This window comes from Grus americana, chromosome 7 (assembly GCF_028858705.1).
Source record: "Grus americana isolate bGruAme1 chromosome 7, bGruAme1.mat, whole genome shotgun sequence".
Taxonomy (NCBI): domain Eukaryota; kingdom Metazoa; phylum Chordata; class Aves; order Gruiformes; family Gruidae; genus Grus; species Grus americana.
Window position 1 is genome coordinate 23,231,360 of NC_072858.1, and position 27,202 is coordinate 23,258,561.

The 27,202-nt window shown below is 44.5% G+C and overlaps 1 protein-coding gene across 7 annotated transcripts in view; it reads left to right on the forward strand.

The window, feature by feature from the left end:
• TLL2 (tolloid like 2) overlaps positions 1-26,936 on the forward strand; it is a 96,365-nt gene extending 69,429 nt beyond the window's left edge. For 6 of the 7 annotated variants that reach the window (XM_054831833.1, XM_054831834.1, XM_054831836.1 and 3 more), the window contains 13 exons: positions 1,980-2,095; positions 3,801-3,903; positions 8,176-8,292; positions 11,929-12,074; positions 12,929-13,124; positions 15,982-16,107; positions 17,849-18,009; positions 18,785-18,965; positions 20,278-20,403; positions 21,330-21,457; positions 22,261-22,474; positions 23,546-23,796; positions 25,016-26,936. In XM_054831833.1, coding sequence (XP_054687808.1) covers positions 1,980-2,095; positions 3,801-3,903; positions 8,176-8,292; positions 11,929-12,074; positions 12,929-13,124; positions 15,982-16,107; positions 17,849-18,009; positions 18,785-18,965; positions 20,278-20,403; positions 21,330-21,457; positions 22,261-22,474; positions 23,546-23,796; positions 25,016-25,150 — 2,000 coding nt within the window. In that variant the 3' untranslated portion in view covers positions 25,151-26,936. The remainder of the gene's footprint in view (positions 1-1,979; positions 2,096-3,800; positions 3,904-8,175; positions 8,293-11,928; positions 12,075-12,928; positions 13,125-15,981; positions 16,108-17,848; positions 18,010-18,784; positions 18,966-20,277; positions 20,404-21,329; positions 21,458-22,260; positions 22,475-23,545; positions 23,797-25,015) is intronic. The other variant, XM_054831835.1, reaches the window with a different exon arrangement.
• Positions 26,937-27,202: the final 266 nt, after the last annotated feature.

The following is a 27,202-nucleotide window of genomic DNA, read 5'->3' on the forward strand; positions in this document are numbered from 1 at the left end:
TGCTGTCCTCAGAATAAATATGGCCGACACTCAGCTTCCTTGAGAAGTTTATCTGCTGGGGCAGCATGCATTTCCTGGTTGAGGGTCCTAGGAGCATCCTGAGAGCTGGAATTATCCTAACAGATTCTGACACAGATAACAAGGCAAGGAATCTTTGCAACAGGTAGAAAGGAAGGAAGTGTATTTATTCTGCAAATAGAAGTCCAGATTTCTTCTCTAGTTCATACAGGTCATTACCTTTTACAAGCATCTCTCCCTACCCACCTGAAGAATACAGACAGCATCGCCTGCCAAACATGTTGGGAGAGGTAGGAGAATATTAGCTATTTTTGCAGAATTGAAAGTAAAACTTTCTGTGCAATGCTCCTTCATAGTTGCATAGTGGTAGGGGCAGTTCTCAGGGCTGAAAACTGCTTGAGAAGGAAGGGGCAGTGTAGAGGTTTTGTACTCTTTTCTTCATTCCTTTGAGGCACATGTGTGCATTTACCTGCCTGTTTTGGTCAGTGGTGCTTTTTTCTAGTAGTTTAAAATGACTTTGTCTTTCCTGACAGGAATCACTTTGCCAGATCCCGTGCTGACTTGTGCCTTGAAATATGTGCAAATTGTTCCTAGTAGTGACTTCACCTTCCAGTGCACCCCTAGGAGCTGTTTGGTTGACCAAAACCCCTTTTTGTGTCCCTGCCTATTGTTCGTTTAGTCTGACCTGTCAAGCTGTGGGTCAAAGTATGTCAGGGAAATTAAGAATTTCTGGCATAGGTGACTCCCTCTCTCCTTTTTGAAGATATTAAGCTTTTTGAATGGGACCAGTCTCTTTTCACCTCCGACTTCCAACCTGCCCATCTAAATGTCATCATGGCTGAAAAATTAGTGAGTGTGTGATAGCATCAGGCAGAGGAACATCCCCTGGCATTTCCATGAGAAAGGGAGCCAGATGTTTGGCCTTGTCAGATCTTTCAAAGCACTGCTGCTTAACAAGGGATTTTTGGGAGCTGCTTTACCATCGCTGAGGAAACCAAGTTGCATGTCAAGGGCAGCTTTGTAAAATCAGTGGGTTATGAAATTAGAAGAAGCAACTGGAAAGCAGGCAAACCAAGGTCCTTGCTCCTTGGAATGGGTATCTTCATGTGTCTACTGTGCACTCAAAGAAATGGGAGCTTTGATATTTGTGATCCTCTGACCTAGCCAGTCAGCTGCTCTGCAGATGTAGATGGTCACTCCTTGTTCCAGCTCAGTTCTTCTGGCTCAGAGAGCAGGAGCTACAGTAGTCGCAGCTTTCCCAGATGTTGGAAGCTGCAGTTCCCTAAAGGAGCATATACGTCTGCATATTACTTGCTTCCCAAAAGTCACCCTAGGAACTACATTTCATCAACTGCATCAGGCCACAAAACTGGGAAGGTGGAGAGCAGAGTGAGCTGCACTGCTCACGTTTTATCCTGTGCAGTGTGACGGCAGGATAGGTGCTGGACAGCCAAAGCATGAGGGCAGTGGGGCTTGCCCTGCTTTTGTTAAAAAAGACACTTAGCAATGGTATCTAAGAAGAACTTCGTCGAGCAGCTTGTAATGAAGGGAAAACAGAGTTGCTGTCAGTTGTCATGGAATTGCAAGGTGGGGTGGGGTTAATATTTTTGCATTTGATTAGTGGATGAGATATTCCTCAGTAGGTTTGAAATCTGAAAGTACTGGCATGTGGAAGGAAGATGAAGGAAGAACGATGCCTCTTTTAAAGCTGTTTTCCCTGTGTCCTTGCACTGATCATCATCTATCCTGGGAATTCTGACAAATTTCATACCACCCTTTGGCAAGGTCTCAGGTGGTCAATGACCTTTGGGCCAGTACCATGAACGAACATCCTTAGAGTACCAGCCACCAAAAGGCACGCAGCAGCCATGTGCAAACATTTTGATAGACCCTGATGTCATTCAGAGAGTCACTCCTTGTTGCTGGTTTGGTTTTCTTCTTTTTTTCTCCCTCTCTCACAGCTTGTGGAGAGACCTTGCAGGACTCAACAGGGAATTTCTCAGCCCCTGGCTTTCCAAATGGCTACCCATCCTATTCCCACTGTGTCTGGAGGATCTCAGTGACCCCAGGGGAGAAGGTAAGTGCCACACCAGTGCAAGGTGGACTCTGCACTTCCCTTGTGTGTGTTTTTGCCCATGATGACAGTGTTAGCGGCTGCCAAAAGATCTCTGCATGCCTGGAGTGCAGGGATGGAGCCTGGAAAGGCTCCTGAGCACCATTGCTGTCCTCCCAGAGATGGGGTCAGCAATACATGGTGCTGAGGAGGAAGAGGTAATGCTGGAGCAGAGACCCCTCACAGGTCTGGGCTGCATGTTGATCTCTGATCCGTCCTCTCTATTTGAGGCTGAACTCTGTGTGGACATTTCCTGCCACCCACATGCTCTGGCTGAGCTACCTTTCAAAGCCAGGTGCCAGTCAGACGAGTTAGATAAAATACGCCAGCAAGCTGGGGTCCCGGAGGGAGCTGAGGAGCCATGAGTGACACCAGCGGCCTGCCCCTGTCATGCAGGCATAATGTCCCTGTCAGGGCACTCCCGCTCCCTGCCTTGAAACGCTGAGCCCAGCTGCGCATCAATCACCCACCCTGTCTGCTTTCTTCGCAGCTCCTTTTGTTTTATTGATCTTCCTGTGGAAATTAAATCTTTCCTTAATCCACTAATACCAGCCCTTCAGGCCTTTCATGCTGTACCAGGCTGCAGGAATGCACAGGCTGGCTTGGGAGCTCCTCGACAGAGCGGCTTTGCTGAGGACCACCCTCAAGACACACTTAAGACTTGGACTTGAACAAAGAAGAGCAGAGCTCACTCATTTTGCAGCAGCTGTCTTGTTCTGGGACCCAGTTCTGTCACCTGCAAGCCCAGTCCCATGCAGTGCTGAGCACCCGCCATTAGCTGCAGGGAGAGCTTCGCCAGGGACAGAGGTGCTGAGAACCATCCAGGTTTTGAAACTCTGGCACTGGGAGTTTTTCAGTGTAAATCTTACTGTAAATTCTCCCTTTGTCTCTCAGCCTCTTCAGAAGAGTTGTATCTATACCTATTTTAATCTAATGATGTTTCTGTAGCAGACTATGGATATGAATTAATACATGGGTCAAATCTTGTAAGGACAAAAATGCCACAAGTACATCCCCATTGGTGAATTCCATAGGCCCAGAGCAAAGCCTATGTAATCCTTGTTACAGAGGAAGCAGACCAAAGGGATAAAATTTTCTTGCTAAGCTCTGCTTGGTAAAGCCACTGAACATAACTGCATCATGATGATGATGTGAGTGTAATTATCAGAATGTGGAAGCTTGTCAGCAAATTTAGCTCTTTCTTACATTTATATATTCTGTCATTTATATAAGGGTATAGACCCCAAACCCCAGCTGCATTTTGGGGCAATATGTTTCTTTATGATATTCCCATTAATCAAATCCAAGGATTTAATTTTAAATTTAAAAAAAAAACCCACCAAGCAAAAAACCAACAAACAAACCAACCGCAAATTGGGCTTTTTTTAGTAGCATTTTAGTAACTGAGGAGCAGTGACTGTGAATTACAGAATGGATAGTAAAGTGCTGTCTGCTGTCATGTACTTTCATGGTTTCACTAAAATACCTTGAGATGCCTTTCTTTTTTGAGGAAAACTGATTAAAAAATCCAACCAACTGTCCAACTGGCTTTTCCCGCATACTCACTGAGGCAGCACTGTAGCAGAGGTGAAGCACATAACTGCTAGGGTCTTCTTTTTAAAGTAGCTCCCTTCCCAAAGAAGCGTGTGCTCTCGCTCTCTCCTTTCAGATTATGTTAAACTTCACATCAATGGACCTGTTTAAAAGTCGCCTTTGCTGGTATGACTATGTGGAGGTGCGTGATGGCTACTGGAGGAAGGCTCCGTTACTGGGTGAGTAGCTGTTTCATTTTAATTGCATTTCATATGTTGTTCTTGAAGCTTTTTTGAGGAAAAAACCCAAACAGATACAGACCTTCCTTTACCTGGAAGGAGCTTATGTCCAGCCAGTGCACTGGCCATCCATTAATGTCTTCATCCAGAGATATTGGTGTGTGGTATTCACACCAAATGATCCATGCTTCATGTCCTTTGGTAGCAAAGACTTTTATTCCTTCCTTTTTCAGCTTGAGAACTGAGGCAGAGAGGGAATCAAGTCAGGGGCATGGCTGGGATTAAAAATGTGGTCTCTGGAGTTTTATTATTGCTTTTTCCTAAAACCTGGGTAGAACTGTCAGGCAGTCAGAACGAGGCAGCCATACAGCTCCTGGCCCAAGCTCCTGCCATTATTTCTCAAATATTTGTGTCTACAAGTACACAGTAATCTGTACTTTGGGCCTTTCTGTTTCTAGCAGGGAACTTGCTAGACCATGCCTAGGATATCAGACTGTGCAAGGGCTCTACTCTGCTCCTGCTCCCAAAGATCTCAAGGAAGCACAGTTCCTCTATGTCCTCCCTGTTCCTCTGCCTCCTGCTATCGTAACCGCAAATGTTCTGTGGCAGTCAGGAGTCCCCGCCTGCTTTGCCACTGGCTCTGATCCTGACCCCATCTCCTAACCTCAGTGTCCCAACGTGTGAAGTGCTTCACCGCAAACAACCCCTTCTGCCTGAAAGGAAAGAAGAAATCCAGTTGTGTAGCATCACCAGCTGCATTAGAGGTGCTGTGCTCCATGCTGCAGCACAGGACCGGGCTAGTCAGTGTGGGGTCAGTGGGCTTGGGGAGGTCTGGGTGCTTGCCTTGGCCCCACTGGACATCCCAGCCCCAGTACCAGGTGTAGTGCTGAGGCTGGAGCCGTCCTGCTCTCTAGAGGTTTCTGTGGGCCTGCCTTTCAGTGCAGAGTTGGCAGCCAGTTTTACTGTTTCCTGCCTGTTTTGGGGTTGGCAGCAGTTATTGCTGTTTTCTGCTGCACATGCGTCAGGTAACATTGCTCCAGCAGCTGCAACTTAGCTCCTCGTTATTTATTTTTTTTCTGCCGAGTAATTTAAAGGTATTTCAGAAGCCAAGCACCTCCGCATCCCCCTAATGCAGGTGGACTCGTGAGTGTTTCCATCTGGAAAGAGATGCTGCATGAGTGGCCACGGCTCCCGCAAGGGGCTGAGCCCATGAAATTAGCTCGGAACAGGCAGACAGACGGCAATTCAGCAGGGGGTGGGGAGGGGGATTAGTGTGAATTGTGAAAGCATGGGCTTCTTGTGGAGAGAAAAAAATACATGTGCGCTGCATATTTTCCCAGAGAAGTGTGTGAAAACCCAGCCTTTAAATGGTGTATAACTTTTTATGAATGGGCCCTTTATCACACTCTAAGGAGTTTGCTCATTCTCGTTCCTCATCTGCGTTTCCTCTCCTTGACACCCTTGTTAAACTCCAGGTCTAAATCCAGGAGGCAGTTGCTCAGTGACCCTAGAGGAAGGAGCTTTGCAACACTTATGCTGTTTGTTAGCATCCCCTTTGGAAGTGGAGATGGGAGATGCTCTTGGTATGCTGCAGGGCTGTCATGCTGCCCCAACAGTGCTGGGCAGCTTTAGGGTACAGGGGCACAGAATTGAATAGTTGGATAAAGCTAGAGTCTGTGCTAATATTTGGATGGGGAATCTCCAAGGGGAAAACGTTGGCAATGAAACTGGCATTGAAGAGAAATGAAGTTTGCAACTCACTTTGCAGTCTCATTTGCACTGACTGGCCTGTGACAGAGGCATAGCTCTTGCATCCTTGAAGGTCATAGCCTTCCCGAGGCTGCCAAGTGGTGAAGGTGGGGCAGGCAGAGCCAAAAGTGGCAGTAGCTGACTGTGAGGGCAGCTATCTAAGCAGGGGGCCCCATGGCTTTTAATGCACAGGATTCATGCCAGCTACTGGCTGGTATCAGAAATAGTGTGGCCAGCAGGACTAGGGAAGTGATTGTCCCCCTGTACTCGGTACTGGTGAGGCTGCACCTCAAATACTGTGTTCAGTTTTGGGCCCTTCATTACAAGACAGACACTGAGGTGCTGGAGCACGTCCAAAGAAGGGCAGCAAAGCTGGTGAAGGGTCTGAAGCACAAGTCTTATGAGGAGCAGCTGAGGGACCTGGGGTTGTTTAGCCTGGAGAAAAGGAGGCTGGGGGCAGACCTTATCGCTCCCTACAACTACCTGAAAGGAGGGTGTAGCCAGGTGGGTGCCGGGGTCTTCTCCCAAGTAACAACTGATGGGACAAGAGGAAATGGCCTCAAATTGTGCCAGGATATTAGGAAAAATTTATTCACTGAAAGGGTTATCAAGCACTGGAACAGGCTGCCCAGGGAAGTGGTTGAGTCACCATCCCTGGAGGCATTAAAAGACATGTAGATGTGGTGCTTAGGGACATGGTTTAGTGGTGGACTTGCTAGGTTAATGGTTGGACTTGATAATCTTAAAGATCTTTTCCAATGTAAATGATTCTGTGATTCTATACTCTGCCCCCCCATACGTAAGAAAAGCAACAGCCTTCTCTGCCTGTCAGCCAACAGGTCTTGAACTACCTGTCTCCTTGTCCCGTGTAGGGAACCACCAATGTAGCCTGTTAATGGGAACTAAGGTGCTGCCGTGCAGGTAAGGCATTAACCAGGTTTTTACCCAGTGGAGGTTGTTCAAAGAAGCCTTTGCCTGGTGTTGCAAGGCCAGGATCCCTATCACCGCTGTCCTGACTGAATTCAACCTGAGGAACTGTTCTCCACTGCTATCAAATTCCCACTGGGGATTCAGTTGGATTCAGTATATAGCCCTGCTGGTGTCAGCTGAAGTGAAAAAACACATTTGCACTGTGTGCTCTCAGTGCATACTTGGTGCTTGCTCTGTTTCCGTGAGGAGCTTCTGGCTGGAGCAGGTAGAGGAGCACCACGTGAGGGTCGTTGAGATTGTTTGGGCTGCAGATGCTATCTGCAGCTGTTTTGTTTCTGGATTCTCCCTCACTGGTAGGATTCGGGTATTTACCAGTGCTAGTGCATGACAGAGAGCTCAGAGATGGGTGAAACATGGAGCAAAGAGACCCTTGGTCACAAAGCTCTTGGAAGAGATTGAATGACTGCAGAGGCTTAAGTGGGAAGACGTAGATTTATGAGGAGAGTGAGAGAAGAGGATGAGATAAAGAGTGTTTTCTTGTCAGCATGGCCGCATCCCACTCTTGGTTTGACTTTGCTCTTGGGCGCAAATAAATGAAGGAGTTTCTGATACCTAGCAGGTGGAAAGGATGTTCCCTCATGTCACCTCTTAGAAGGACAGGAGATGGCTCCCCACCCTTGCAGCTGTGGTGGGTTGACCTTGGCTGGATGCCAGGTGTCCACCAAGCTGCTTTATCACTCCCCTCCTCAGCAGGACAGGGAGGGAAGAAAAATAAGATGGAAAAAACCTCATGGGTCAAGATAAAGGCAGTTTAATAAAGCAAAAGACTGCATGCAGAAGCAAAGGAAAAACAAAAGATTTATTCTCTATTTCCCATCAGCACGTGATGTCTAGCCACTTCTTGGGAAGCAGGGCTTCAGTATGCATAGTGATTGCTCCAGAAGACAAACATCATAAATAATGAATGCCCCGCACCTCCCTGCTCCTTTCTCTTAGCTTTTATTGCTGAGCAGCCATCGTATGGTATGGAATATCACTTTGGTCAGTTTGGGTCAGCTGTTCTGGCTGTGTCCCCTCCCAAGACCTTGCCCACCCCCAGCCTACTGGTGAGGGGGAATGTTGGAGAGACAGCCTTGGTGCTGTGCCAGAACTGCTCAGCAGTGGCCAAAACACTGGTGTGTTATCAACGCCTTGGTCACTACCGATACACAGCACAGTGCTGTGAGGGCTGCTGTGGGGAAAATTAACTCCATCTCAGCCAGACTCAATACAGCAACTCATTTGCCCCATCAGGTGATAAAAACAAGAGGTTTTTTGAATTTACCAGGGCAACAGAGGCTGCATCTGTGACTACTGGATTCTGCTTCCAGCTGAAGAAAACTTTATTAATTTAATAATTTAAGAGGGTATGAATTAATGGGGTAAAAAACCCAGAAACTCATTCAAAAGCACAAGTGGTGAGAGTGAAAGAGTGTTTTACACAAGCACAGCTCCTTTAACCACAGACTCTTTGCTTCCTGGAGCCACAGGTGCCTGCTACATTGTGCTACCTGTCAGCCAGGAGATCTTGATCGTCTCTTTCCTGCCTTCTAGGTAGATTTTGTGGCGACAAGATCCCTGAACCGGTAATCTCCACGGACAGCAGGCTGTGGATCGAGTTCCGGAGCAGCAGTAACATCCTGGGCAAAGGCTTCTTTGTGGTCTATGAAGGTACAGCCTTTAGCTGGAAGTTGTCTGTCGCATCCTGGAGCAGCCAGGACAGGATGCAGGGGTTTATGGGATCAGTAGGAGTTCTGCTTCACCATGTGGCTATACGCAGCCCCCACTCTTGTTTTTATGGGAATTGGCAGATTTTTGTGGGCAGTTTCAACAGACAAGGCATGGATTGTTCACCTAGATCATCACATTTTTGGGGGGACAACAGGATGGCAGCACAGAGCAATAGTTTCTGTTCATGGGCCGGGTTCTGTTTGCCCTAACTAGCTCCTGCAAGCAGCAGTGCTGGGTATAGCAGGAGTTCCTTCCAGTAATTTAACAGGCAAAGTTCTGTTTTGGATCATACATTTTATATCACTTAATGCAGCTTATTTTGGGTTTTGTTTGGGTTTTTTTTTGCTCAAATGCAAAGATTGTTCTTCAGTTTGTCCCTTGTATGTTTTACTTAGACAAGATTAGAAATTAGCACATCAGATCTTCTGCAGGTCAGGTACTTTGGAAACTTGAATGGAACTGGGATGTTGAAACCACTTCAGAGGAGCAATACTATCAAAGTCACTAACAAATCAGTTCTCCATATATGCTTATTTTTTACAATAATGATTCTAAAGTGCATTAAAAGCCCTCCTTATTCTCTGAGCAACAGGCATTTTACTAGAAGTACCAGTGTTGTCAACAGTATTGAGGTTGACTGTATTGGTACCAACTTCACATCGTCTTTCTGCAGCCACAGGAAGAAGCATGCCACTGGAATCCCAGTGCCCAAGTGTCCAATGTACTCATGAATAATGATACTAACAGAGGGAAGCGAAGAAAACATGGGACTACTGGGGAGGTGCAAATAAAGTACCTGGGGATCTCACAGCAGTGTGAGGCTAACAAACCTGTTTCACAGGAGAAATATCTGGTTTCTGCAGGAATTGTTGCCCCAGAGACAGAGGTAGCTTGCCTGATTTTTTGTTTTGTTTTGTTTCTCTTGAGAAGCAGCTGTTGCCTGAACCATGTGGTTTGTAACACCGCTTTTATGGTAGTTTGTTGGAATTAGAAGTGATCAAACTACTGTGTCTCTAATAGACTGTTTTATTTTGGCTTATTACTTTGACGGGCTAGTCAGCTTAATTCTTACAGTGGGTTATCCCGCAGTGATATCTGCTCCAACTTTAAAAGAAAAAGAAAAAAACGAGGTGAGGAATGTTTTTGGGAAGCAACTTCTCTGTTCTTCATCATATGTGTTAATATGGCATCATGCTTCATATTGCTAAATGATACTGAAAGAAAAAAAATGATATGTTGGCTATGTGCTGAAGTCACTTTGCAAAACTTTTCTCTTGATAATTTTCTGTATTTCCTGTTGATTCATAAATGACCCCTGAAGGTTCAGTAAAGACAAGCAATACTTGCTTCACTGGACTTTTGAGGAGAGCAAATGAAAGTGAAATCTTCATCTAGTGGTCAAACTTTGTGTCCCTCTGGCTGTTCATATTTTCCTGCTTCTTCAAGGCTCTGGCTTTTTATATAACCCTTTCTTGCAAGAAACTTGCCATTGGAAAGGTATGAAATCTCTTGCTAAGCCTGAGAGCAAGCATGGAGTATGACTGGTGGAAGCCAGCTTGTAGCACAGAAACAGTTGCATAGTTCTTTTCTTAGCTCAGCCTCCTCTTATCAGAGCAGCAGGTAATGAGATTATCTGCATCCCTCTCCATAATGTATTTGCGGAAATAAGCATTTCCAAAAGTCTCCCTTAATCCCTATTTCCCTCTGATGCAAGCTCTGGTAATGGTTTGGTTTTTTCCTCCATTGTCAGGTAGCTTGCTTAGCTGTTTTGTGCCTTCTGTGTCTATGCAATAAGGGTGATTTTTGTTTCCAGGAGGGATTGATCTTACATGTTTAATTTTCTATCAGTTTTTGTCCAAAAACTCTCTGTATTGCTGTTAGTTCCTCTTTTTCTTTTGAACTCTTCTCCCTCACATGCTAAAAAGCCAAAGTGGGTTTTAGCACTGCTTCTCTGTCCTCTGCTTTAGTGAGGGTGCGTGTAAATACTTGTGCATCTGAACTTTGCTGGGAGCTCTGTGCGTGAGGACTGATTTTTTGGATTTGGATTCCTCCAGGTCTTGGCCCTGAAGTTTTCAGTAGATGGGAGGAAAGAGGCAGAAGCATGTAGCCACATGATGGGAGAATTACTTGATACTAGATGACAGTAAAAGCAGTGAGTGTGTCCTCAGAGTTCAGTCATATTGTTCCTTTTCTTTCATGAGATTCAAGATGGGAAGATGCTGGTGGTTTTGCCTTACAGCACTGCTGGCAGCCCCAAATTTGTCATCGTTACTGCCTTTTCAAGCTCTACGAGCAGATGTTCTTTCCATTTTGCAGTAAAGCTCTTCCAGTATACTTAGCTGCTCCACTGAATTTCAGTGTGAATTACTTCAATAGATACAGAAAATACTGTTTGCTGGCTGACAGTTTTATGGCTGTTAAAAAAAAAAAAAAAATGTAATTGTCAGTTCTCTGCTCATGTAGTCCTCTTTCTCTTAGGTGGAGGAGACAGTTCTCTAACGGGTCCCTCAGAGGCTCTCTCTAGCACCACTTGTAGCTCTGAATACGTGAACTCAAACTACAATCTAAATTGTGCTCTGCAGCTGAATTTTGGGTGCAACTATTTGGTGGTGCCTTTGCACTGATTCTCTAAGAAAGAAATTAGCACTGCACTCGTGAAACAGTGCCTTTAACCAGGTCGCAGTTAAACTAGCAGCTTTCATGGCAAACCCAAGACAATGTTACCCAATGCAAGCAATTTCCAGGACGCTACAGGGAGACCCACATCTGAAATGCTATTGCAATGTGTTGTGGGGAGACCCCAAGTGCAAAGGTGGTTGATGTCTGGCAGGTGTCATTTCGGTGCCATCTCTCTTGTACTTACTGTCAGCGGTTTTGGTTTGCTGGACTTTAAATGAGCAGCCAAATGTTTTGGACAGCCAAAACATTCCTATGCCTTCTTTAGACACGTGTGTCTTGCATCATGGGGTAACACAAGGTTTAGCGTGTGATCTTACTTTCAATTGTTATGTAGTCTTGCAGACAATTATGCCGAACTGCTATTGTCTTTGAAGTCTTTGCTACTTTTATATTAAACTAGATTTTAATTAAATTTTCTGTTCTTGGTCTTTAAACTTACTCATTCTTACACTTAGCACAAAACTTAATTTTTCATGCATAGCAGTCAGCCTGTTGGTGTCCTCAACTCATGCTTGTTAATATTGCCCTCATGTGGCTGGATTAGGTTTGCAACTATTTTTTGTTTGGCTTTTTTTGCCAGCTTTTCTTGGTCTGTAGTGCTGGTACCAGATTTTAAGCAGTTATAAAGGTGACCAGGAGTGTGAAACGCACAAATCCATAAAAATTCTCTGTCCCAGTGAGTTCACCTTCTAAAGAGGTTGACACAGCAAGACAGAAGACACTGTCACTAGGACAAAATGTTAAATGTGTAAAAACTTCCAAGACTTGTGTGTTGCCTTTGTGGAAAAAGGAGTATTGATACAGATTTGAATGAGGAAGAAGGCTATGTATGGAACAGGCTTTACCTAAGGAAAAGCCTGCAATCTCATGTTTTTTCTGTTTGTTTTTTTTATGAAGCTATTTGTGGTGGCGAAATTCACAAAGATGCTGGCCAGATCCAATCTCCCAATTACCCAGATGACTACAGACCTTCCAAAGAGTGCATCTGGAAGATCACAGTTTCTGAGGGCTTTCACATAGGAATCATGTTCCAAGCCTTTGAGGTGAGAAATGTCATTATCTATTATATTACAGATATCACTTCCGTAGGTCCTTTAAAATTAAGAAGGAAGTGATGTAAATAATAATAATAAAATAAATCTTTTGAATAGTTCAGAACAACATTTCTCCTCACCAGAAGTTTGTTCAGAGATTTTGAAACCAAGTTTTTAAGTATTATGAGTTTTCAAAAACTGTTATTCTAGACAGAAAGAATTGGAAGGGGCACAAAATTGCTGATGATGTAAAGTAGGGACTCATGAGTCCTTAAATTTTCACTCTGGTCAAATGAAATTGAATGTTCAGAAATTGAAGAGCTCAGAAGAAGTTTTCTCCTATTGATTATAAGATGTCTTACACTCTTAGGTGCCCAGTGATATGTTTCTGACTACTGATGTAGAAGTCATAGACAGGAGTGGACAGGACCTAGATTAGTGCATAAAACGCATCTAGTCCATAGGCTCCTGTGGCTTTGTGTGCACTTACTGTGCTTGTCCTGGAAAGGGCTGACACCATTACCTCCTGGCTGTGACCCCATGGCTATTCCTTGAGCCTTTTTGTAGTTGTTCTGCATTGTCATTTACAACTTATAATGGAAAAGCAGCTTGCAGGTGGTCAGGGACCAGGTTTCACTGCAGGGTAGCCATGAAATAGCAGAGAACTGAGATGTGCCCTGTCTTGAATGCAATTTCAACTACTGGAGAGTTCAGTGGCAACCATGAGGCAAGTACCTAGCTGTGACCAGTTGTCTGGGATGCTCCTTTGGAAGCTGATCTCTGGCCAAAGTCTAACTGGGTAGCTAGCCTGACTCAGAGCACTCATACCAGTGAGCTACAGGCATACACTTTTCCCGTTGCAGATTGAATGGCATGATGCATGTTCTTATGACTACCTGGAGATCCGAGATGGCCTCACTGAATACAGCCCACTGATTGGTCACTTCTGTGGCTACGAGAAGCCAGAAGATATCAAATCCAGCTCAAATAAAGTATGGATGAAGTTTGCATCTGATGCAACCATCAATAAAGCAGGCTTTGCAGCAAATTTCTTTAAAGGTATGTGATCTAGTACCTCTCAAGGTCAAAGGTAGGGATCACTCATTCCCTAACCTACTGCCATCCCAAAGTGATCAGTTACTATTGTATGTACTTGTAGTTAAGGTCTGTTAGACTTGTCTGTATAACTGCCAATATCAAGTTTATATACAAATTGCTTTGAGAGCATATAGGGATTTGATGCTGAGGCATGAACACCACCTTGCTGATTAAGACAGAAAGCCTACCTCAGAAAACATTAGCCTTTCAATAACTGTTCAGTACTAGCACAGGCACTAGCACAGCTGGACAGAATGTGACCCCCATTTACCCAGGCCAGGGGACATTGACATGTTCAAAGAAGGTACTAGTACTCTACAAAGAGTGTTAAAAACAACTCTCTGCTTAAGTTTTATTCCAAAAAGAAACTTCTGGAGAGAGGATAAATTTGATTCCAAGTAGAATACCTGGGAAAATTTCAGAGTGCATCAGGAGACAAATATGTTCCCAAACTGAGACCCTCTTCAAGAAGATGCAAATGAAGACCAAGATTCTTCTTAAGAGCTGGACCCAAGCCATAGTCCTTTACCAACATCCTGGTGACTTGATAGAGGCAAGAACCAAATACCTTACCTCTTGGGAAAATACCTGTAGAGCTGCTGCGAGGTAGATAGTCATGTTTCTCTTAGGTTCAGTGACAGTTGTACAGAAATGATAGCTGCAATGCCAATATTTGGATTGCCTAAGTCCTTTATTTATTTCTACTTTAACTTCTGTCTTATGTTAAGGGTGTCACAGTCCGTTTGTATCTCAAATTTTCAAGACAATGTACTCTGAGCTTTATTTCATTAGCTCATTAAGAAATACAGCAAACATGGCAAGGCTCAATCTCTTTTGCTCAGACTAGTCTATCACGTGAATTTATGTATGCACCATTCAAGTCATAAGGTTACGTAACTTATAAGCCATAATTCTTAATCTGTGCACTTATGTGCAAGAAAAAAGAATTAGTTAAATAAAGTTTAATTCACAGAGTACATTGTTCTGTAAATTTGAGAGATCCAAATGGACCGTGAAAAAGGGTGATTGCAAGATCACTGGCAAATACTGTGATGTTTAATTCCAGTCTCTGAACAGCTCTCACAGTGCCTAGACTTCCTTGTTTAAATTTCTCAGATTCCATAAAGAAACAGAGAATACTTCTTCCTGAAGACATTTTGGCTTCTTTCAGGAGCTGATAGTACAGGCTGACTGCAGCAGAAGTGTCTTCCAGGATTTAGCGCTATGTGGAGACTTCTTGACCAGCAGCAAGTCAGTTTGTAGAATCTGAGGTTCTGCAAGTTTGTAGGGGAAGAAAGTTACACACCTGAACCTGGGATGCTTTCCTTGTGATGCAGATAGTGAGAAATAAACTTTTTTCTTTTTTATTAAAAAAAAAAAAAACCATAAACATGCACTGCTAGTACAATTGCAGACATGGGTATTGTCTTTGGAATTTTTGCTGGCAGATTAGATCTTGCAGTCTGCTCAGACTTCACGTTTGAACTAGAAACCGTGTAGTTTGTGAGTTGTTAGGGTGTTGCTAAGGCCATGCCAGTAAGTCCAGCTGAGGAGCAATGTGTATTTGCTTGGATCAAGCACCACAGTAGCCATAGCTACGCAACTTCTAGCCAGCTTGTATCGTGGGCAGAGCTCACGTCAGTTTGCAAAAGCTGGGTAGACATACCTGCAGGCTATATGTGGAGTTTCAAGCTGGGATATGAAGTCTGCAGCCTGTACCTCCATATCCAGAGGGATCGTGACTACCAGCCACTCCATGAACAAAGTAAATGAAAAAATTAGATGGTTCTGCAGGCACTCCTCAGACTGCCACCCATAGCTGATTGAGCAACAGGTCAGCTTCGCCTTAATGAGCTATGAAAGGAATAAGGCTTCAATTACATGTCTTTCAACAAAGAAAATAACTCAGCTTAAAAAAACCCACAAACATAGTTAAGGATGGAATTGAATGTTATGCTTTGTGAGAACTTGCAGTGGTAACTTCTAACTTTTCAGAGAAAATAAACCTGCAAACAGCTCAGAGAGAGTGAGACAGCTCAGAGAGGGTAAGTCATATCCAAGACATGATGTCAGGAAGATAGGAAGAGCAATTACCTTATGTCCATCCCATCACATATATCTCAAGGGAAAGCTCTAGGATTATTCTTTGTAATTTATCTTCATTTTGGTAACAAATTGTATCACTGAAGCCTATTTTGTATACAATTGAAGCATTAGTAGGGATGTGCTTGTCTTACGCTCACATTGTTGTGCCTTTCTTCTTCATAGCAAACATTAGAAGAAAGACAATACTTTGCAAAATATACCTGCCCATAGCCAGGACATGTCCCTCCCATGGTAAAGACTGATCACGGGGGGTTTTAGTGATTGAAGGAGTTGCAGCCTCTCTCTTCTCTCAAGCAAGTGCTTTAACAGCCAAATTAGAAGCTATTGAACCTGTACCCACACATGGACTGGCAAATATTCTACTTTCTTCATAGTGAGTCCATAAACAGAAACCAGAAAATAAAATCTGTTTGGACTGGAACTGTTGCAGTGGGGGATTCCCACTGAGAACAAAATGCAGTGAAATCTTTACAGGAGACCATGTTTTCCTGCTCCTGTCTAGAAAAAGCACTCTTCACTAGTAATAGTAATTGTAGTCCTTTTACGGTTTTGGTGGGTTTTTAGCACTTGTGATGTTTGCTGCAGTGCCTGCTCCATGGCCTCTGTTTGTCAGGTGGTGCTCTGGTCCTTCTGTCCAGAAGTGTTGCATGAGGAATATGGTGGAGTTTGGGTGGTCAGGAAAGTGTGACTTGTCCTGGTTTACTTCTGACAGAGATGGATGAATGTTCTCTGCCGGACAATGGTGGGTGTGAGCAGCACTGTGAAAACACACTGGGCAGCTACAAATGCACTTGCGAGCCTGGCTATGAGTTGGCAGCTGATAAAAAGAGCTGTGAAGGTGAGTAACCTACAGATTGAGGCGTTCGTCTATAGGATGAGTACTACAGTTAATAATGAAATGGAACAGTCTTGGAGATGATTCTCTTTGCCCCTACATCCTCTTTGTTTCTGTTTATCTTCCCCTACCTGAAACTCTTTTTTGTCAACATTTTCCATTGAAAACCAAGTTTGGGTTCAAAAACTGAAAATACTCTGATTCTCTACTGCTAAACTTCTCTAAAACCAGTTGTCCTTCATGGCCAGAGATCCCTGTTCAGCCCAGATCTTGCACGGTGCAGCATAAGGGAGGGCAGACATTACAACCTAACTGTTGAATGGCCCCAAAGTATTTCAATCTACGGCTGAATTTATTAATTATTTTTAAAGAAATTTATTTTGTGGAATAAAATATCAATGTTTTGCCTGCAAACATTTGCCTTGCAAAACAGACATTCTCCATACTGAGGAGTCAATTCCCTTCTGTTATGGGGGGAAAAACTCCCATGTCTTTGATAGAAACTGTTTCTGTCAGCTTTCTATTCATACGGTTAATCTCTTGTGACAAGTATTTGCTCCCACCATCAATACAGCTGTTGGTGTGGTGAGAATCCATCCATTGTTCTTGTCTTCTAGCTCTGCTTTTCAGCTGAGATGTGTAGGGAGCTCCACACGTTGAGTCACCCAGATTGCCCTGACTTCTGCTTCTGTCAAATTGTTTGGGGAAGGTTGCTATTGACTTGGTGAGGGCAATGTTAGGTGTGTGCAAAAGGATTTTGCAAGCTTTATTTCTTAAAATAATTTCTTGCAATTTTGAGTAAGCCAGTTGATATAATTTGGCAAGTGTTTTTTGAACTTTGCTCTTAACTTTTTATTTTAAACTTCATTTGTGGGCAATACAGGAAGGATAGTCTTTGTGATTCTAGTGATGCACATCAGAGTAAATTGCTTTTGTTTCTCCAGACACAGTTGCTTGCTACCCTTTCTGTATTGAAGCTGCTCCCTTGACTTAGTTCTTTTAATGCAAAATTACACTGGGAACAAGAGGCAGGAAGCTTTTATCCCTGTGGGTTTTCAAGATCTGGCCGTATCTCATTACTCCCAAGAAATAGCAAGAAAAAAATTGCTGCTTTGCAAGTACAATTTTTCAGCAAGAGCGCAGACTGAGGTTGATTCCTTTGAGGTAAAAACCATGCCCTCCCACAAGAGGATGAAGCTTAGATGTCCTAAATTTTTAAAGAAAATTGGATAGTAAAGTTAAGTCTTTGGCTTTGTCTTCAATTTTCCCTAGAGAAGATGCAATTTATATAAAGTAAGCCACCGAAGATGTGACAGAGATGTCTTCTCTAGGAATCTTCTAATAATAATCTTCTAATTATTCCATTACTGATAAACTTGAAATAGTAAGGTTTGTTAGGACTAAGTGTGGTTGAATTTACCAAGCTGGCCTTTATGACTGTATTGTGCATGTCAAATCAACTGAGCCACAGTAAGCCCAAGGCTCGAGAGTAAAAAGATCAATCTTACACAGTTTAAGTTCCTCTCAGGGCCATATCTTGGCTGTGTGTGTTTCACTGGTGATTTATAGCAGGTGAGGTTTCTGTCGTCTTTGCAGCTCCCAGCATTTTAAACCTGTTCTGGAGGCCAGGATTTGAAATGTGCCACCAACCAGGATCAGATTGATTTCCTAGCTAACAGTGTGGCCCAATCTGTGTGTCTGAACAGAACCAAGTAAAACTTGTGTTCATTTATTGCCTCTCCAGCTGCCTGTGGGGGCTTCATCACCAAGCTCAATGGGACCATTACTAGCCCTGGATGGCCCAAGGAATATCCTACTAACAAAAACTGCGTCTGGCAGGTGGTAGCTCCAGCCCAGTACCGGATCTCTCTGCAGTTCGAAGTGTTTGAGCTGGAAGGCAATGATGTACGTAACCAGTCCCTGCATCTCAGAGGTGTGACTATTGGCTAACTCAGAATTGGATAAGTCCTTGGGGTACAAGGAATAGGAGACTCTGTCTTGCTGGTGGAGCTTCTGGTTGTTTCCCTACCCTTGATATAATAAGCCAATAACAGTGATTGTTCTCCTTGAAGCCTGGATCTGCTTTCTCTATAGAGTGGAAGGATTAAAGCTGTTCTGTTATAAAAGGGCTTCTTTTCTCTACCAGTTTTGCATAATTGTAGGTGTTTTCCATCCCTAATAGGTGTCCCATCCTCCCCCTTCCCCCAAGCTGCCTTTGCAGGAAAATAATTGGAAGTGAACAATGAAGCAGAGTTCTTCAAGGATAAACAAAATAACGAGTAATAGAGTCCGTTTTCTGCCCTGCCAGGGGTAGGGTGAAATTTAAACAAAGCATTCAGGTCTCACTTTCCCCACTGTAAATGGGAGCAGTGGCTCTTCCTTAATTCAGCAGGCTGCTGAAGTTCATTCAACACTGTCACATTCTTGGATAAAGGTGGGAGTAATTATTTTAGCTAAATTAAATGGAACCTTTGCTATTCTGATGAACACACCTATGCTTTAAGACCAGGGCAGCAAGGGAAGGGGTTGAGAACACTGACAGAGGAGAATTTGGGAAAGTTAGGAGTGTGTTTCAGTATAAGGCTGTTTCTGTTCCCTCTCAGTCAAGCCTCTGTCCCTTTCCTCTGAAATGCTCTGTTCCAAGTTTGCGGAGCTGAGAAATCTCCTCCTCTCTCGGCAGGTCTGTAAATATGACTATGTTGAGATTCGTAGTGGGTTGGCTTCTGACTCCAAGCTGCATGGCAAATTCTGTGGCTCAGAGAAACCTGAAGTAATCACGTCGTATGGCAACAACATGAGACTGGAGTTCAAATCAGACAACACGGTCTCCAAGAAAGGCTTTAAAGTTCACTACTTCTCAGGTATGTGGCTGTATTCTTTCACTTGCTTAGCTGTCTCCTCTGACTGAACCTCTTGGTTTTGGTGAATTTTCTTCAACCTCCTGTCAAATCAGGCAGAGCCTGACATGCTTAGTTACATCTAAAAAGCATGGTTGCTCTGTGCTATGTCACCTTTCATCTTGGTTTCTCAGTGCAACACATGGTCCAGTTTCATAGCGTGTCATCGGCAAGATGTATGGATTTCATCAATGCCTCCAGTCCTTCCACAGCAGGAAGCAATGGGGAACCTGATCGTAGAAGTTATTGCTCTCTCTGGTGTCATTAGAGTATAGCTTCTTCCTTTGAAACTACAAGAGTTACAGAAGACTTCTGGACATTTTCTATAGCAATCCTTCCCATCAAAGCAGCGCATGCTAGTGGAAGTTTCTAATCCTCTGTTCTGAATCCTTCGTAGCTCTTGGTGTCAGTGATGCCCCTTGTTAGCAGGTAGTTCCAGAGGTTAACTGTACATTGTATGGAAGTGGAAATTCAGTTCTATGTTTTCAGCAGAGGTCAAGGAGTATTAATATTTCTGAGGAGGGTGATCAGGCAAATGACCTTGAATTAAAGCAGTTAGGGTAGAATTGGGGCTAGGGTTTGGCCTCTTAAATCTAACAAGAGGAAGGGTGAGGTGGGGTATGTTTTATCTAGAAATACTTTTAGGAGTGAGGAGACAGATGAGGTTAATAAGGTCCAGGGAGAGCACTGGCCCAAGAAAGAGTGGATACAAACAGCTCATAAATGAAATTAGACTGCAAACCAGGAGCAGATCCTGTGCTCAGAACAGTGACATTCAGGAATACGTAGTCCTGAATACACAGGAGTGAACATCCACTGGGGCATATTTCAGCATCAGAGAGCAGTTCTTACCTTAGACCCTCTTCTCCATCTGGCTGCTTCTGCTCTCAGAGCTATTTAAAGATGGAGGCTCATCAGAGCATGTAGGAACTTGAAAGTATAAAGATTGGCCAGTGGATTTTTTTTGCCTAGGCTAGTGAATTTGTGTGACACTTTTCCTGGACCCTATTCTAAAAGAATGAGACATTTGCTATAGGTTTCTTTTAGATAGGAGCCTTTAATCATTCAAAACCTACATTATATAATAAAACACTTTGTGATGTATTGAAAGACAATTGAAGAGAACTGTATCTGGATTAAAAAGCTGACTAGACCAATCCAGCAGCAGAGGTTGGAGGTTTGCACTGGTATCTGCCCATCTGGGTCTCCCAGCTGGCAATTGCAGTAGCCTATTTCTCAGTGGCAACTCAGTGTTTGTTGGTTTGATCCTGCCCAGACAAGGATGAATGTTCCAAAGACAATGGTGGTTGCCAGCACGAATGTATCAACACCTTTGGGAGCTACGTATGCCAGTGCAGAAATGGCTTCATGCTGCATGAAAATGGCCACGACTGTAAAGAAGGTAAGGTCCTTGCTCCTTGCTGTCAGGAAAGACAAGGTGTCTCAAACATGGTTTGAGCTACGGTGCCTCCTGCCCAGCGTTGGAAGGGTGTTTGTACAGTGTACCAGGCTGGGGTGCTGAAAAAGCCCCAGCTAGCTGAAAAACTACCTAAGAAAAGGAAGAAGAGAGCTTGTTTTCAGCTGGATCTGTTCCCCAGTCTGGCCCTCTATATGGCCATGGAGATGGACAGGGTGGGGACAAGAAACTGGGCTAGCGAAAAGAGCAGTTGTGGGACATCACCATTAGACTAGTCACTGTTGCTTCGTTTAATTATTGGGTTGAGTCAGAAGAGAAAGGCTGAGCTGATCTAACCATTTGCTGCTGCCAAAAATACCTCTCTTCCTTTACCCTCACCTCTGCTGTGTGCTGTCATGGCCCTTCTGTGTATCGTCTCTGGTCCTTGTCTGATCTTTCCATGAGCTGATTCAGCTTTCCAAGTCAGAAACACAAATGACTCGATGCTGAGATAGCACCAGTGTCAACATGGTGGGGTTGGAGACCATGTCACTGGGAGCAGAGCAGACAAGATGGAGGAGCAGGAGAATATACAATCATAGAATCGTTTTGGTTGCAAATGACCTTTAAGATCAAGTCTAACTGTTAACCTAGCACTGCCAAGTCCATGTTTGGGAGTGAGAAGGTGAATGAGTTAATGAGGCCCAAGGGAATAAGATGGTCCATTTCACCAGCTACCAAGTTAGCTCAAAAAAGTATAGGCCTTTCTGAGGACAAACCCAACAGAACTAGGCAGTAATCCTAAAAGATACTGTTCAGTGACTGAAGCCTCTGCCCTGTTGAGGGTCTCGAGCAGAGAGGAGCACGTGGGACATTACATGATTCCCACGTGAGACCTGCCTCAATGCCTCCATGTTGTGATCTCTCTCAAGCTGGTTGCGAGCACAAGCTGAGTGGTGCAGAGGGAACGATGAGCAGCCCAAACTGGCCTGACAAGTACCCCAGCCGGAAAGAGTGCACCTGGGACATCTCTGCAACACCTGGCCACCGAGTAAAAGTAGTGAGTAACCAGTGAGCAGGAGTGCAAGGGGGAGAAGCAGCCTGGGTTGTGAGGAGCTGAAGTGACTTTCCCCTGCTGCTGTGTGAGTGGGAGGTTGATCCCCATAGCTCCTGTTTGGGGTGCTCAGAGGAGGGCGTCCCAGGAGGCTGCTCCTGGCAGGCAAAAGGGCAGAAGGTCTCAGAGGGACACGAGGCAAGGGTGAGGCAGTTTGGAGGAGACTCTAGCAGATGACAACTGTAGAGCATTGCTGTCTCTGTTAACAGAAGGTATTACATGCTCTCCCGCCCCTACCCCTCCTCGTGAGCCACTCCTTTGGGACCATCTCTGCATGAGGTGGTGGCAGCACCAGTCCCCAGCCCCTCTGAGGGAGAAGCATCGGGCACGTTTTACAGCATGGCCTGGTGCATATGGCAGGACATGCCCAAAGCTGTGCAGATGGCCCATGCGCTGGGGGAAATAATGCCTGGATCCCTGTGCTCAGTGGAAGTAATATTGAAGAACTGCCCATTCAGTGTGCTAGGCAGAGTTCCCAGCAGGAAAAATAAGGCTTGCTGTTGAAAACTGTTGTCATGCACATATGTGAGGCAGCAAAGCTAAGGCTACACGGCACATTCATATGAACTTCTGAGCTTTGCCACCCTGAGATCACTCTTGTGAGAAAGCACGCTATTCTGTTTTAGTTTGTGGGAGGAGTGGGGCAGACCTACCATTTGACCTGTTTCTCACTTGGCATTTCATCCTCTGCTAAATTGCATATTCAGATTTACAGATGTCTGTCTTAATTCTCCTTATTCTTGCTGTAGACCTTCAATGAGTTTGAGATTGAACAGCACCAAGAATGTGCCTATGACCACTTAGAAATGTATGATGGGCCCAACAGCAAGTCACCTATCCTTGGCCGCTTTTGTGGCAGCAAGAAACCAGACCCTGTAGTGGCTTCTACCAACAAGATGTTCCTCAGGTTTTACTCTGATGCTTCTGTGCAAAGAAAAGGTTTCCAGGCAAAGCACAGCACAGGTAAGCTGGTTGCCTGCCAATACCTCAGTGCGATAAGATGTCATCAAGTCTCACTGCATTTTTTTGACCAGGCAAAACCAGACATGCTTTTCTCCCAAATAAACTTAGCCTGAATTTTAAGTGGTTGTATATTGTGCTAACCAGTTCCCAGACCATTGTTGGCACCATACCATAAATGCCAGCTTCCTTATCAGCTCAGAGGTCTCTTGATGGCAGACATTCCTGCTCGTGGGTTTTTTTTGTTTAAATTGGATGTGTTTGGTTGAGCAGCAACCCCTTCTGTTCCTCATCAACCCTTGGAAAAGGAGGTGATGCAACTTAGCCCATGTATTGGCCCATGCACAGAACAGGCCCATGCTAGATTGATTATGGCAGAAACAGAGATGTACTGTGGCCAGACACAGCTTGATCCTCTTATCTGTGGCAGCCTGGAGGTGAGCGTGTTGTACCAAGGTTCACTTTTTTTAAATCCCTTCCACTGTAAACAGGTGAAACGTGCTCTGAGTGACAGTGCGTGAGAGACTGGTGAAGAGGCGTCGTCTTGTTTGGCTGCAGGGAAACTGAACTAAAGCACGTGTCTTGCACAAGCACAGGGCTACTTTTGTGCATTGTGTGGGCAGAAAAGGATTGTTTTGGTCCCCAGTCTTTTAACGTGATTCAACTTCCTGCTGGCAAAATACTTGGGGTCAGAATTGCAGCTGCAGGACGAGTGCAAAGAACATGTTAAGTCTTCCTTTAAGCAATTGCTCTCTAAAATAATACGTTTTTCCAGAGTATAATGTGGCAGGAACCCTATCCTGCCAGTTTTAATTGGTCATCTCTTTCCCTGCATGTTCTCTACTAAAAGGGCCAAGCTTCTCTACACTATGTGGGTCATTGGATTCATGGGTGACTGGTGAATTCACTGATTCACGGTAGTTTGGTGCAGTGGCTAATGACATTCCCTATTGTTCATGCACTTCATGCTGGAGGTCTTTTCTCGCCACAGCTGGCCAAAAGCAGGATGGTGAGTTTTTGTTGTGAGGTAGGGCCTTTGACAAGACTGTGTTTTGTGCCTTTTTCTTCCTCCAGAGTGTGGTGGGCTCTTAAAGGCTGAAGTACGAACTAAGGAGCTATATTCCCATGCTCAGTTTGGGGACAACAACTACCCAGGTCAAGCCAACTGTGAATGGGTGATTGTAGCTGAAGATGGTTATGGGGTGGAGTTGATATTCCAGACATTTGAGATGGAGGAGGAGGCCGACTGTGGGTATGACTACATGGAGATTTATGATGGTTATGACAGCACTGCACCACGCCTGGGATGCTTCTGTGGCTCAGGGGTAAGCTATGGTGGTGGGGATTTCATAGGCATAACTGGAGGTGGAAAGGAAAGGTACTCTTGTACCCTTTTTGGCCAGGGGCAGCTCTCTCAAACTGGTGATGAGAATGCCTTGTGTGTCTGGGTTTTGCTGCTTCTCCTGTTGCTAGAGATCACAGCCATTTTATCTGGTGCAGAATTGGTCTGAAAACCTTGCTGACTGACTTTCCCTTGTTAGCCCAGGGCCACATGCAGCAGCACTGGACTGCCAGCACTGCTGTGCCCCAGTGCTCCCACAAAAGCATTGTGTAAATGTGGGAAACAGCTTCCAAAGGCCAGTTTCATTCTCAGTCACTTCCTGCCTGAAGCCAAGTCACATTGTGGCCATGCTATGGCAAGGGTGGAGGGATTTGCAGAGCTTGTTGAGTCCAGGGTGGTGTGCTGTCTCTTAAACTGTTATCTCTGTCCACATTAAGAGAAGTGACTCTGTTAGCGTGAGCAATACTGTGTGGTATTTAAAACCAGAGGTTCTATGTTTAATTTCTCTAGGACTTTGGCAATGAAATGGAGAAGGTTCTTATTGCATTTAAAGAGAGACATCCAGGGAGCAGGTGTGTTGGAGCAGTCCTTGCAAATTGGGGAAATGGTCTTGAAAATAAACAAAGGCATAGCAGCTTGGTGCAAAAAAAATCAGGGCAGCAGGGTAGTAATCTACCTACCTGTACACTGACAAACGGAGAATTGCTGGAAAAGCATTGGTCCTGCAGAGAAGCACATGGAGGTTGTAGCAGGTCACAACAGTGGGGGAGATAGCCAGAGTTATCATGTAAAATACATGGCTAAGTTATTCTGCTGCTAGTAAAACCTGGGAGAGCCTCAGCTGCCCAACAGGGTCCAGTTTGGATTGTGTCATTTCCTGAAAAGATTAGGACAAATTAAAGAAAATTTAGAAGATTGGAACAAGAACATCCAGGGAGTCCTGTGAATGTGACCTACAAAAAACAACTGGAAGAACTGGGATTGTAGTGGGCTGGCATCAGTCTTCAAACATAAAAGGCAAGCATGCAAATAGCAGAGAATGTGTTCAGGAAGCCAGAGCAGAGCAGGAGGTACTGAGCGCTCAATGTTTGTGTTTCCTGGCTAGTCTGTCTTTACTGTGAGCTTAAATTCTAATATCATAGCACAGATAGTTATTTAGCCCACAGACATGACCACTCTGTGCTGTCTTTACTTTTCTGCAGCCTCTGGAAGAAATCTACTCTGCAGGGGATTCCATCATGATTCGATTCCATACAGACGACACCATCAACAAGAAAGGGTTTCACGCCCGATACATAAGTACCAAATTTCAGGATGCATTGCACATGAGAAAGTAGTTTGCCCCTCACAGACATTCCCATCTGAAGATTGAGACATTTAACTGTGATCTTTGTCTTTTTTTTAAGGCTTCTGTGCACCTGGCCAAAAGCAATGTACAGTATTTTCTGTAACTAAAACTAAATCTAGTCTCAAAGGTTTGCCTCTAAAATTATTAGGATGACACTTTCTTGTTAACATACCCAGGACCAAAAATTGTCTTCTAATCATACCTGCCAGGGCATAAACATTGTATTTTGCACAGCTTGCCATGGGGCTGAGTGAAGACTGAGCTTGAATTGAGAAAAGCCTTCATCTTGTGCATATCCTGTTTCTAGGTGACATTTCCTAAACATCCGGTACACATGAGCTGTCTGAACACATTTTTTTGGAGCAGGCGATGTGGACAGTCACCCAGTAGGATTTTCTCACAGGACCTTGGGAGCCATCCACTCTCCCCTACCAGCCCAAAATACTCTGTGCAATAAGTGAACAACCAGATGGCTGAAACTCCATCACTCCTTCTGTCCCATCTATTTGTCGTCTTGGTTATTGTTGGTCAAGAGCTAGACAGGGGCACAGAGACACTCTCTTAGGGCTGCTAGCTACTTGGATCATGGTGAATGAGAAGGGCCCAGTGCCTGATGTTGAATGAAAGTACTTCAATGCAGTGGCCAAGGGAAAAGTGGTGGCTGACAGGGAAGTGCTATGGTGAAATGCAAGGCATGACTGTGTGATGGTGGCAAAGTTTAGCAACTGGAGTGCTGACAGAGTGCTCCAGTTACACCATCAGACAAGGCAGATCAGAGGGCTGTGACAGCAGTCCAGGCCTTATCTTAAATAAGGAGTCTTTCCTGCTCAATCCACCCATGTTTGCTTTCTCAGCCTTCTTTATGCTGCTTCCTTTCCTTAGTACCACTTCCCTGTGAGCTCTTCCTTTTCACAGCTGAGCTGCTCTCCCCAGGGCTCCCCACCACAACCTAGGAGTGCTCTGCAACATCAGCTGGCCGGAGCATCTTACCGAAGGAAATGCTGGACCAGAGATAGCCGGGGTGTCCCTGGGGCAGAGGGACACAGGCCATGCTACAGGTCAGGTCTAGTGAGCTCTGGGAACCTGTCAAAGATGTGCAAGCTCGAGGCATGGGACTAGTGAACGGGAGAGCTCTGCTGGTTTCTGCTTTCTCCCTTTTCCTTGCTGGCCCATGGCCCAGTCTCTTAATTCATGGCAGGGGTGCAAGTGAGGTGATGACTTAAGCACTTTGAGCTATAAGGCCCAGACATGCTCTGTGTTGCAGCTATTTATGTACATGGAAGTTACCGAGCCATGGGCTTGCAGAATTAACAGGTAGCTTGGCACTTCCTTGGGAAAAAGTAGGGAAAACTCTGCTTTTGGGGGAACCACTGTAATTGAGCTCTTGATATGGGAAGAAAAAAAAAACAAGAAAAAAAGACTTTATTCTGAATGATATTTCATTAAGGCACTCATGGGCAATTATGAGCTAAAAGCTGAGGTATGTTAGCTTTAATAAAGTATTTATAATCCAAGGATTACTATGTTTACATAACCAATGTACTGTCAGGCTCTGGGGTGACACCTCCTCTCTGGTGTATGACTGTGGAGAAATGTGGGGCCAGCACCACTGTCAGGCACAAACACCATTCCTGGAGATGAGGGCATTTCTAGATGGATAATAGATAAACCCAGCCCTCTCCAGAAGTCCTTGAACAGAATATGGTCCAAGTATTGTGAATACTAGGAGAAGCAATGCATGAAAATATTTTCTTGCTTAGAACAAGAAAAATAAAGTAATTTATACACACACACAAGATTATATGTATATAAAATGCGCATGTAGAAGACCAGTAGTCAAAGCCTTAATAAGTGTCATGTGAACAATACTGTACCACCGACTATAGCTTTATTGCAGGCTGTATAAAACCATGTTACTTCTGTTTTGACTTTATAGCTCTGTTTTGTTCCTTTTCAAATTTTGTGGCCTTTTTACAGGCAAGACCTCTGATCTCAAGCTGTTTGACTGTGCAGGTCTGGGGAAGTGAGCTCTGCTATATGG